The sequence below is a fragment of the Lepisosteus platostomus genome, chromosome 16, assembly GCF_059453375.1.
Source record: "Lepisosteus platostomus isolate fLepPlt1 chromosome 16, fLepPlt1.hap1, whole genome shotgun sequence".
NCBI classification, from domain to species: Eukaryota; Metazoa; Chordata; class Actinopteri; order Semionotiformes; family Lepisosteidae; genus Lepisosteus; species Lepisosteus platostomus.
In genome coordinates, this window is record NC_142626.1 from 8,987,023 (window position 1) to 9,000,440 (window position 13,418).

A 13,418-nucleotide genomic window follows, 5' to 3' on the forward strand; every position below is an offset into this window, starting at 1 on the left:
TTACTGTTTGAGCATTAAATTATTGTGTGAGATAGACATTGTTGAAAGAGAGAAAGGAGGACATTTGAAAACTGCCATGAAAGAGTGTAAGAAAACTCCAGGCATCAGAGATAGTGTAAAAATAAAGAAATGATGTAAAGTTTAATGCAGTCTTATTGACAGGAATACGCCTAGAGGAGCAACAGTTTAATGTAGAGTTTAGAACAAAGTTAGAGTCTCCCTTAAGCATCAAGTGATGAGAATCCAAGAAAAAAGTTAATTAGGCTCCTGTCATCCCTATTAGGGTAATAGACATTTGTTAAGATTACTGGAACATTGATCAATTTACCTGTATTACATACCTTACTTTATGATTTTAGACAACCTGAGATACAATGAAAGGTATAGCCTTGTGCAAAACATCCCGTGGGCCTCTGCAGTTTCGTATCCTCTCCTAGCAGTTTAGCAGTGAATCCAACACGAGCACGGTGTGCAGCACTGGGAACTGAATCTGTCAGCCAGAGTCCACAGACGCACAAGAAGAAACTACAGATTACGTTGCTTGCAGATATTAACACCATAAACAAAGGTAAACAAAACAGTTTTTATACATGTACACATTGTAAACAAGGAAGAAATACCTAACATCTTATTTTAAATTGAGTTAAGAATGTGCTTAAAATATTTTACTTAACTGACTATACAGTAGGTGGTGATTTAATTAGGTCATTGAAGATTTATTATTGTCATTGTTCCCAGATTTGGAGGTGGCTGAAGATGTCCTTACCTTAATCATGCTTCTCCTTTACCAGCTTTGAAGATTAGTCAAAAGACATTTAGAGCATCTGCAATTTTATGTACAAATGAGACTAAGATGAACCTTTCCCAAAGTAATGGAAAGGTAAAATGTTATCAAGAATATGCAGAACCTCCAAAGAACATTACCTCTTCTGTGAAGCAATAACGGCATTATGCTTTGCAGTTTTAATTGTCTGAAATCAACCAAATAGAGACAAAGCAAATATATACAACATTATCATTATTCCTCTTAGATGATTGCAGTGCACTATGTTCAAGTCCAACATATACAGTAACAGTAGTTTAACAGTACTTTTGGTACTTTTTTTCTTCTTTTAAACACTGCCTAATTTCAATGTTATTTTACATAAATACAGTATTTGCTTGATACATAAATTCTGCATTCAATACAGATGTATATATGTTACAAAAGAGTTTGGAGTGGGAAATAAAATGAGTATATTAGTATACACATTTTATTGATTCTATATTTTCTATAGTCAGGATAGAAGTTAATACCATTGCCATAACTCTTTACAAATATTAATAACTGTAGCAAAGCTGAGATTGTAAGCACAGGTAAGTCATCAAAGGGCGGAGTTATTTTTATCAGGAGAGACACATTCTTTGGATTCTCACAGGAAAATCAAGGAATTCGCTGCACCATGTGAGGAACCCAAAGAAGGCTCCACAGCCAAAACATTGTGTTTCCTTTCTTCTCTTTTCAACAGAGAATAAACCTTTACTTGTTCCTTTGCAGCCTACAGATGCTGATGCAGCTACGCACTTGAACTACTTCTTACTTCAAGTAATCCTAGTAAAACATTAATAAAACATAAATGATTTTTTTTTTTGCTGCACAGTAGTTAACATTGCTGCTCATAGAGCTGGGGCCCTGGATTTACATCCTTGGGTGATGTCTACATGGAATTTGTACATCCTCTGCACGTTTGTTTAGGTTTCCACTAGGTACTTACTGTATTGGATAAAAAGTGACTAGAAATGAATGGTTTAGAATACAATGGTATGTGAATGTAAGTGTTTGGCTATCTCATGTTTCCTCAGCTGAGTCTGTGACTTCAGGTGCCCACCCTGATCTTCCTGGCCTCTATCAGTCAGGACTCCACCTTCACTCATTATTGTGAGAGTTTTTCTTGCTGCTGGCTGGTAAAAGCAGTTCTTTTAAGCATTGCAAAACTATGCTATTTCTGCTTTTCTGTGTGTTTAATGTCTGTACTCCAAAATTTAATCTTTCACTGTAGTGATACCTTTCACAACAATTTATAACATTTAAGTCTCTGTATTTGAGATTAACAGACCAAAATAATCTCAAACCATCAAAGGTATTTTGTACCAAGTATATCAATACAATAAGATAATAAGAAAATTGGTCATTTGTACTTTACAAATTATAAAAAGAAAATCTTGTGATAGGAGTTCTATTTGTGATGTTTATAACACTATGACAACAGTGGTGTAGATAATGAAATTTGTTGTTACTTGATCTGCCTTAAGGCACTCACACATATATGCAAGTATATGTACACATAAAGTCTGCATCAGGAGACGTACAGAGTATAGATTAACAATCTGTTTCACAATACTATTCACTGTGTAATTTAAAATCTTATGGACTTTATCATCTCAGACACAATATTTAGGCTACCAAGAGAGACTATAGGGTTTCTATCCATTTCCACTTCTGCTTTTCCTGGTGAGGATTGCGGTGAGGCAAGTGCAAGCCAATCATACATGGGGACAATTTGGAGGCCACGGTAAGGGCCAAGAGGGGAAATTTGGCCTGGACACTGGAATGACCCCCTACTCTTCTCGAGAAATGCCCAGGGATCTTTAATGACCACTGAGAGTCAGGACCATGGTTGAAGGTCTCATCAGAAAGACTATACTGGGGCATTAGGACCCACACAGACTGCAGGGTGGGTGCCCCCCACTGGTCCCACTAACACCTTGTCCAGCAGCAAACGTAGTTTCCGAGGAGGTTTCCCATCCAGGTTGGCCAGGGTCAACCCTGCTTAGCTTCAGTGGGTAGCCAGTTGAGAGCTGCAGGGTGATATAGCTGCTGGCCCATTTCCTTCCATTTTATCCAATACAGTGATGTTGCAGAGCAAGAGCCTATCCCAGCAAGCAATGGGCATAAGGCAGAATACACCCTAGATGGTACACCAGTGCATTACAGGGCACACACAAACACAAAAACAAACTTATACAGTACCAAGGCCAGTTTTCTCAGAAGTCACAATCTAACAGTAAGTTTTTGCATTGTGAAAGGAAACCTATGCAAACACAGAGCAAGGTCTAGAATTAAACTCAGGGCCCCAGTGCTTCAAGGCAGTAATGCTGATCACTGGGTTGCCTGATATACATGTTACTAAGTTTAAATATTATTTTTTAATTTGAGGTAACTTTTATTAATTAAAATAAAAAAGGGCTATTATTGACTTTTGAGAAGTGTCAGAGATATGCAGATCCATACATACAATAGTTTGCATGAGTTAACTTTTGGTACATCCATTCTAAAATCCCTACTCTACAAGTTATTACCTACAGGAGTTGTTTAAGGAGACATACACCTGACATTCAAATGACTTATTCGGTTTTGTTGTCATCTAAGAATTTTATATTAGGTAGAAAAATGTACTCTTCAGCAAGACAATGACCTCTACGAGAGCACGGTCACATTGAAGTTAACTTGCAAAAGGAAAATTCTATAGAAATTCATGGTAAGACTTGGCAATTCCATCAGCTATGCCCAGAAAACTGTAGAACTTTTGCCAGGAGAAAAGGATCAAATTAATTCACATCAGTTTGCTGTAGTTGCTGGTAAGCTGTACTGCAGCATGATGATTGATCAAAACCCAACCACAAATCTCAGTGCACTGCGAAAGATGTTATTATAGAAGCAGTGAATAGCAAGATCAGAAATTCTAAGGGGGATCTTTCATCCACATGCATAGTGTACAGTATATACTGTACACTATGGTAATTGGCTATGTCGGATAAAACGGAATGTCAGATAAATGAAAGTCAGATAAACGCGACTCTATTGTACTGAATTATGGGTCTGAAACCTTTTGCTTATCACTAAACTTCAATTTGTATATCTTCTTACAGTTTTTGCTGACATTCAGCATCCTTCACATTTAATAATGATAAATCAGATCATTACAGCTCTGGATAAAAATAAATACTGTTTCTGCTGCTTGAAACAAAAGTATCCAAATATTTTCTGAACTGATGTTGATACAATAATATAATGCTAAAATTGTAAAATTTTATAAGCCCCCATTTGTCACACAAAATGTTAACAGGATCACCTCCTAACAATGTTATATCCAGAATATTTAGGAAAGGTTTCCATGTGTACAAGTGCACATGAACACATAATTGCAGATCACAAATTGATTTTCTATCCTTTACTCTTAGGAAGAAGAATCATGGAAATAATACAAGGTACCAAAAAAATCACCAAGGCTGAAGATGTACGGAATGACAACAAACTGCTAATGAAACCTTATGCTAATTGGGAAGAGTTTTTTATGCCAGCTCCAATTTCCATAGCCATTTTAGGAGAATTAGTCTTTATCTCTTCTAATACAGACTTTTCTATCAATAAAAATCCCCCAAAAGATGGCTTTAAATTCATTCGTTACCCAGAGTCCTTCCGCGCCTGTCTCATGCAAGTGTGCAATGCTGGATGGGGTGCGTTCAACGAGGCCCATAAGAACATGGACCAGATTCGTCTCCACTCTGCCAATGTGCCAGAGTATGTAAAATTAGCAGTCAAGTTGATTGTCCGAGATGACGACAAGCTCATCGAGCTCATGCTCCCTGACCAGCTAGAAAACATCAGCTCCATAGCAGAGGAGTGTAAAATCCTGTCAGAGCTCACAGAGAAAAAATTCACCTTTGTCATTGATCTGATTCAAGAGCTGATGGAGGCCTGTTTGAATGCTAAGGCAGCCTATAGTGAAGAATTAGAAGAACTGAAGTAGAAAATAGAGGAATCCAAGTTGAGGAAACAAACAGCAGAAGAAGGAAAACGTAGAGCAAATAAGACATTTGAAAACATGCAAAAGCAGTTGGATGAAGCTCAACAAGAATATAAAAAAGCCATGGATTCTCTGCCCTCACTAATTTATTTAATATCTGTTATAGTGCTTGTACTGCAAGTGTAACTGAGCATGGAAGAAAAACAAGTAAGGAGCAAAATCCCATTGCATTAGGCAATGTTTATGCCCAATCACAGGTTCTCTTGAGTCTCCTAGAACTAGTTAAGTCTTTTTTTCATGAAGACAAAATACATTGGGGCGTACTTTATGATCAAAAGAAGGAATGTGCAAAGTCTGAGTGGGTGGCAGATCAGGTGAAAAGAGTTAAGGAATCTTTGGAAAAAGAAGAAGACTGCAAGCCAAAAATAACAGCAGTGCAAATTTGTGAAGACATTCTTACAATCTGCTCTTGTCTAACAGATATTGCTCCAGACAATGTCTGTGAAGAAAGCAATCCTAGTCACAATGAGGAGCTGTGAGGTGAAAGAAATCGACTTCAAGACCACTATTAAAATGCTGACGAAGGGACTGGATGCGATGGGAAAAGTAAAGGAACAATGGGAGAAGATGGTGTTCTTTTTCCAGATGCTCTCCAACATAATCAAAACCAACCTAAACAAACATTTAAAGGATGTTGTCCAAACTGCAGAAAAAGCAGGTTCTTCCAAGCTTGGCTATTCAGCAAAATCATTCCTAAGAGATCTGCTGTATAACCAAGCTTTCCAAGCATCTAATATTGCCAGTTTGGTGAACATGATCTCTGGGACCTACACAGAGATCTCCAACTTGTACCTCATGGATAGAATCAGCTGCTTGGGGAAACTCATGGCCTTAGACCCCAGCAAATCTGACTTTGATACAGAACGGAAAAAGTTACAGATTGGCTGTGAAGAAGCAGAAGCAGGAATAAAAACAATTGTACTGAAAAATAAAATAGAATTTGAAAGGAATACAAAATCAAGAACAGAGAAAATTGAAAAAGCACTCAATGGAGCCTTGCCCCCAGCCTCTGAGGAAGAGATAAAAGAAGTTAGACAATGTGTTGAAGTGGGAATGAAGATGTCAATGCAAGAAGAAGAAGATGAGGGGCAGTATTGTTAGCCCTTACATTTTTCTGCTGAAAATGCAAAGAAATAAATGTACGAGTCCTACAAAATATGCTTCTTTGTCATACAGGCTTATACTATAACATGATAGACGTGGTACTGGAAAACATTGCTTAATAGAAAACTGCAGGATTTGTTCAATGGGAATTAACGGGCTCGGGGTAGTTAGTTTGGATTCACGGAAACTAAGATGTTTTTTTCTGCAGTAATACAGTATACACATTTCTGTAGTATTATTAGTTTGATTATAGCATTACAAATTAATTGGAGTGGAATATATTTTTCTATTTTTATTGCTTATTGCTTTAGGTACATATGTGTTTTCTGCAGGTATTGTGATGATACTTTTATAATGGACAGCCTCAGAGTAGATCTTGTCTATAACAGAATTGTACACAATATGATAAATGTGTTTGCTTAGTCGTGATTTGTTTCTAAATCTTTGAAATTTCATTTGCTGCTTCTACAGTTTGCTTCCTCCATATCTGAAAATATGACCATTTCAATATTTAAACAGGAACCTAGATCACAGATATAAAAATAATAAAGAGCAGTGGTCCTAGTAGAGATCCCTGTGGTACTTGATTATATCACGTCAAACTAACACATCCTTATCTGTATCATCTGTTTTCTGTTTAATAATTAATTCTCACTTGTTTCCTTGAATCCCTACCAGATGTGAGAATTAATTTGAGAATTAACCTGTTCTTTTTATATACATTTGTAGCGGCAATGCTTATTAATAAGACAGAATTAAGTGTTGGTGTGCTTCCTAAATGAGGCCCCATCTCTCTTTCTCATCTCTGTGGTGCAGCCACAGAGAAGCTACTCATGCAGTTCTGATTTAGATTTATACTTGAGATATGAAGCAGTTTTCAAATAGGGATGTGCCCAGCCATGCTTGGCTATCATGATCAATGGCCATTCCTGGCACCTATCTGTCAGTAAAATTCTTGGGAACATCTGGATTGCGGTCCTAGATGTCAGAGGTCATTGTGACTCTTCTCTCACTTTGACCAACCAATCAGGAACCTGCAGGGCGTGGTAACCCCATGTGGGTCAGAAATGCCCACTAAACTTTCGACCTATCACCACCTGTCTTGGTCCTGGTTTAAAAGACACCGCACAGCTCAGAAATTTTGCTTCTCTGGCCACTTTTCACACCCTCAGAGACAATCACGTGACGGTGAGTGCTGTCTGGGACTGGAACCTTGTTTCAGCAAAGTGTCAGCCCAGGGAATGCCCGTACATAAATTGCTAGCCGACACCAACGTGGACGCTTCGCTTGATCACCGGAGTATACGTTTGGACTCTTGTCGACAGCTTGAATACGTTTTTATTCAGCAACAGCGCTACACCTCTAAAAAGTGACTTGCTTGGACCCGTGGTCACCCTCTGTGCATAGAGACTTTCTACTAATCAGCCAGACTACTAGTAGGTTCCTGAGAGAGACACTGTCGGCATGTCGCCACAGCAGAAATCTCTCCTCCTAATTCGTCCATCTCCAAGCTGCACCAAGACTGGTTGGAAAAAAGCCAGAGGACGCCGGGACGATGCCTATTGGCAATTGGACGCAGCCGCTAGCTGGTCTTGGTGTCCGTACCAGGAAATACGAATCCACATCTGGATAAGTAACCCCAATGTTCTACATTGCATCTATAGAATTCAACTGTTACCTCAACACAAGTTGATATCAATCCAATTCATATGAGTAATGTATTTACTTTTGAGTAGCTAATGTAGACTGATTAACGGTAGTATAGCCCAATGGTATACTGAACATATTTTTTGTTTGTATCTCTTTGTGTTTTGCATCTCTTCGTGATTATATACCTTGCATTTTGATAACCCTCACAGTAAGATCTGCCACCTGTATCCAGGCAGACTGTTATATGTTTTATGCACAATTTATGTATTAATAAATGTATCTCGTTTATTGAATCTATGTGTGTGCGTCACTGATTGATTGATTATCTAAAAGCCATAACGAACCACCTGGTGATTGCTGCTACAATTAATAAATTGCCCCAATAAATTCACAAAACCCCTACAGAAGGTAAAAGGGGATGCCCGATGTGAGTGAAAGTGGGAAGTCGATAATGTGTACGCTTTTGATGTTTTTATTGTTTGTGAACATACACACACAACACTCAAACATAAACCCACCTCATAATAAAAGAGCAAATCACTTAGTAGGAGGATTTAAAGGACATTGGGAGCCGAGAATAGCTCTGACTGGAGCCTAGTGCGTAAGTCCACCCTGGGGCAAAAGCATCAATGCTGGCGTTCTGGGGATGGTAAGTTACTTATCTGGGAGGAGAGTTGCACGTGTTCTCGTTCCTTACTTGTGAACAGTGCAAGATACAGTAAGTCCTCTCTAAAGACTCTGGGAAGCATTTAGATCTGGAGGTAACAGACGCCCCTAGTTACATGACTGCAGCAATGCACAGTTTTTTTCCAAGTGTAAAGCAATTGTCTATGAGCTGTTACCTCACATGACACAGTAAGAAACTGTACATGTGTGCTAACTGGCTGTCTGATGAAGCAGTGGAGGTGTCTGATTATGTATCAGACAAATGCAAGTTAAAGAATGTGAGGAAAAGCTGAAAAAAAGCACAGACTCTCAGATGGTGTTTGGGCTGAACAGTGGTGTAAGGATAAACAGACAGATATTGGAATAAGTGATATTGTGTTTATAAAAAGTTACACTGTTGAAGGAGATACATGTAGAGGTGAAACAAAATACAGTGCATTTACGCTAAAACCAAAACTATAATGTTCATGAGGTGTAACACATAATCTAATAATTTAAGGGTGTAGTACAAAAAATATTCAATAGTTGTATGTGTGTTTTATGAATTTGTGTGCCGACGTGTGTGTGTGTAAAAGACCTCGGTGCGTAACTGTGAGTTTTGGTACAGTAAATGACGCTGCGAGTGTGTTTAGCCAGCCGGACTGGCTAGAGACTTAACTAAAGAAACTTGACTAAAGCAAATCAAAATCAACTTAAGTGACTAGAAAACATAAGAGCGTCTAAAACGTATAAGTACAAATACCAGCACAGTACAGGTGGACCTAAATGAGTTATCTAAACATAGTATTTGTATAAAATTAATTTAAACAAAAGTTGAAATATATTAAGACAGTACAGTCCCACAGTGGTTAGCATTTGTGCTTTGTACTACTCAGGCTTGGGTTCAATTAAAGGGGTGATTCCTCATTGGTAATTAAGCAGAATTATTTGAGTGGCTTGAAACCAGATATCGCTAAAATGCTGTAAATTCAGAATCATAACTGCTGGATAACACCACTGTGAAATTTGCAGAACTGGCTAAACTCTGCCGACAGATTGAAATAAATAAGGTGGCTAAGGTACGGAAATAGACAGGGTAACCAGGGGAGATCTCTGGTTTGCAATTATTGTAAAAAAATACAGGTCATTTTAAGAGAATCTGTAGACAGTGCATGCAGGATGAAGAAAGCAGGGATTTGCCCTGTGGTTCATTTGACAGGGAAGAACAGGAAAAAAATCATCTCCCAGCTAAGAGATTTGTCTGATGAGGATAAACGGTCTTTTGAGAGAGCTCCCTTGTAGCCACCCTTAGTCTATCCCAGTCAATTGGGCAAAATGAGTTCAAGCTAAAATGTACTATTAATGGGGTGTCTGTTTCTCTGTTATGGGATACTATAGCACAATTGTCATGCTTCTCTCATTTCACTGCTCAAAGGTGTGGTGTAGAGTATATGGGGAGACAGCAGGAGGCCACAGGAGTAGGGGGGCAGCGAGCTGTGCTCTCTAAATACAAGGTCGTTACATTGATTTAGGAGTAGACGTGCACTTTATCACTCAAATGTGGGTGGGTTCCACTGGGATGCCCTGCAGCATTTACAGGGATTTACTTTATACAGAACAGTGTATCAGACAGCACTTACATGACCTACCGCAACTGACCTCTGTGATCATTCAGTATGTCGATGATATTCTGATTGCTTCCCCTGATGAGGAAACCCACAAGTCTGAGCTACATCAGGTTTTGGAGATTCTAGCTAAAAAGGGACATAAAGTTAGTTACGATAAGGTCCAACTGTGTTTAGGATTGTGTAATTTTAACAAGGCCTGGATGGACTCTTTCTACAGAGTGAGCACACCTCATAACAGATCTGCTTAAGGGGGGAGTGCAGTCCAAGAACAAGATTGCCTTGGATACAGCAGCAAAAGCTGCCCGTAATCATTTGAAACAAGCTCTTTTACAGGTGCTAGGACTGGAGTTTCCTCAGATGGATCAACCATTCCTTTGTATGTAAGTGTGGAAAATGGGTTCTGGGCAGCTGTGCTAACGCAGGAGCATGGAGGTAGGCACCTCCCGGTGGGATACTATTCAGGACCATTAGATGCTGTTGCCAAAGGGTGGGGTGGCCTTGAAGATTTAATGAAGATTTAATACTGTTTACCGATGGGTCCTTTCTGGTGCATGAGGGAGGCGGGCAGCCCTGGGAGTGCAGGAGTCTCTTGAGACCTCTGTTGGTAGAAAAGGGACAGTTACAGGACATTCAGGCTGAGGCCTCCAGAACAGAGAAATGCAAATGGTTAGAAAAGAATGTGGGGCTGCATGATAATTATGTCAACTACAGCTCAGGTGCGGGTGCTACAGCTCAAACGTCCTGCTCCTGAGGGACCTTTCATGCACTGGCAAATTGACAATTGTAGCTTGCCAGTATGTAAAGGGAAAACTGGACTCTTAAAGATTGTGGATCTGTTTTCCCGGTGGGTTGAGGCCACTGCCTCTTTAACTGCCCAGCCGCTTGGATTCTGATCAAGGGACATACTTAACAGGGAAGGTGTGTCAGGCTGTGGCTGCGTTGTTAGGGGTGAGATGGGACCTTCATTGCCCCCATCACCCTCAGTCTGCAGGAACGGTGAAACGAATGAACAGAACTCTGAAAGACTGACAAGATGTTATCTAATGACTGAAGGAACACTGTGGGTAGATGCTCTGCCTACGGTCCTGTGTAGCCTGCTGGCTGAATCAAACAGAACTGTGGGACTGAGCCCATTTGAGTTCATCATGGGCCGACCAATGAAACTCCCTGGAGGGCCAAATTTGGCTAATAGATTGTTGAGTTTGCTATCTAATTCTCTATTGCAGTATTGTAGGTTCTTAACTAAAGTGGTGCACGGGGCTGGTGAACAGGTGCTGGATGCTTGGGGACTTCCAGTTGTAGGTGTTTGATGGGTTTACTGAGACAATTATTAATTGTAGCAGTAATCACGAGATTGTTCGTTGGGGCTTCTAGAAAATCAATCGTCAGAACAACTAACAACGCACACCGTTCAATACACGAGATACATTTATTAATATAAATTGTGCACCAAACATATACTAGTCTGCCTGGATACGAGCGGCAGACCTTACTGTGAGGGTTATCAATATACAAGGTATATAATCTCGAAGAGATGCAAACACAAAGAGATACACAACAGAGAATATATGTCAATATATATAGTTCGGTTACCAAATCGCTTATCAGTGTTATTACCCACTGTTACTCTAAACTTGGAAGTAAATACATTACTCATGAATTAAATTGATAACAACTTGTGTTGAGGTACAATTGAATTCTCGAGACGCAATGTAGAACATGGGGTTTACTTATCCACTGTGTATGGATTTGGAATTTCCCGGCACGAACACCAAACCAGCTGACAGGCTCTGTTGCAGCCTCTGTTCCAGCGGTTGTCCAATGGACGTTGTGTTGGCGTCCTCTGGCTACCGGCCAACCAGTCGAGGTGCAGCTCGGAGTAGGACAGGCGGAGGAATCTGACTGCGGCGCGCAGGGCAGTCGTTGCTCCGAGGGGATCTACCAGCAGTCCGGCTGGCTAGTAGAAAGTCTCTATGCACAGAGTGTGACCGCGAGTCCTCACAAGTCACTCTTTTGCCTGGGAAGAAGCTGGTTCGTTCCCGGTCCAGCGCTGTTTCTGAATAAGCTATTCAGGTTGTCGACGAGGGTCCAACTGTAGGCTGCCGTTGATCAAGCGGAGCATTCACGTTGGTAGAATTCTGAGTACGTACGGGATCCTCGGCCTCGCGCTTAGAACAAAGTCCAAGTCCTTTTGCAGACAACAGCAGTTGTCACGTGATTGTCTCTGAGGATGCACGAAAATGGCCAAGGAGAGCCCCGATCTGAGCTTGCGCTCCCTTTTTGACCAAGACACAGATGTGTGCTGATTGGTTGAGAGTTTGGCGGGCATTGGAGAGCCACGTGGTATTACCACGCCCTGCCAGTCCCTGATTGGTTGGTCAAGATGAGATATAAGTCACTTACTCTTGACACTTAGGAATGCAGTCCAGATGTCCATTCGGCACTCCCTAGACTGATAGGCGCCAATGGATGACCATTGATCATAATAGCCAGGCTTAGCTAAGTGCATCCCCGTCTGGGAGCTTGTTCCTTATCAAAAGAAAACATCTTAAATCAGCCTGCATGAATACTTTCTCTGTGGCTGCACCACAGAGATGGAGGGTGAGATGGGGCCTTCTTTAGGACAGCGTACCAACGCTTAATTCTGTCATATTAACAAGCATTGCCGCTACACAGTAGAGGGAAGACATGACCTGATACCTGACGAGTGGGAGTGAGTGAAAAAGATGCCCTGACTGACATTGCAACCCAGCTGAGAGGGACCATACCAAGTGCTACAGACTACCAACTCTGCCATCCGAATGACTGGGCGAGATCGCTGGATCCATGCATTGCACTGTCACCGAGCCACTGCACCAGAGACTGAGTGAACAGAAATAATGCTGTTGCTATTTTTTCTGTGTCTTACGGGCTTCCTAAGAGCGGCCAACAGTGTGCTTGTTAGGCCTGAGGAACATCACTCTGATATTGGGGAATATGGTATCAACACATTCTTGGCATTGTCATATCTATCAGCCACAAATTATAATCAAAGTTAATGTTGGGTCTGTATTGCTATACCGAGATCCTGATGATTGATCTCCAAATGGCTGAAGTCTGTGTTTGGGTTCTGGGGTGGAACTTTGTTACAGTATCTATTTGTAGGGTTAGTATTGCTTATACAGTATGTGCAATTGTAGTCGTCACTTGCGGTAAGACTTTAATCACATCTTGCTGTAATCGTGCAACTCACAAAGTCATGGTAATGCATGCCTGTACTCCTAAAAAGGCGAAGTCTGCCTCATGTTGTTTGTGTAGTACTGAAGGGGGGGAATGAAGAAAGATAGGAAATGTGAAAAAATTGTTTACTTGTTTCTTTATGCACAAAAACTTCTTTTGCTACAAAACATTCCATGCTTAAGCTCTTTTGAGTTATGGCAGGGATGGGAGTTAACTGATAAGAGATTCCAAGTATGAGATAGAGACTCCCTAACTATGGGAAGATAAGACTGGCCATTCAAAGTGTTCAAGATCTAGAGAATGTCCAAACACAGGTGACCTTCCC

At 40.5% G+C, this 13,418-nt stretch overlaps 1 protein-coding gene and 1 long non-coding RNA gene across 2 annotated transcripts; both read left to right on the forward strand.

Annotated features, from left to right (window-relative positions):
* Positions 1–305: 305 nt before the first annotated feature.
* On the forward strand, positions 306–12,950 carry LOC148646817 (uncharacterized). The gene is made up of 4 exons (XR_015927709.1): positions 306–568; positions 1,843–1,944; positions 4,222–4,248; positions 12,551–12,950. It is a non-coding gene; the product is annotated as an uncharacterized LOC148646817 (long non-coding RNA).
* On the forward strand, positions 5,008–7,894 carry LOC148646818 (uncharacterized). Its single transcript, XM_088609009.1, has one exon. It carries the CDS (start codon positions 5,283–5,285, stop codon positions 5,946–5,948), a length of 666 nt encoding a protein of 221 aa, XP_088465135.1. The 5' UTR covers positions 5,008–5,282; the 3' UTR covers positions 5,949–7,894.
* Positions 12,951–13,418: the final 468 nt, after the last annotated feature.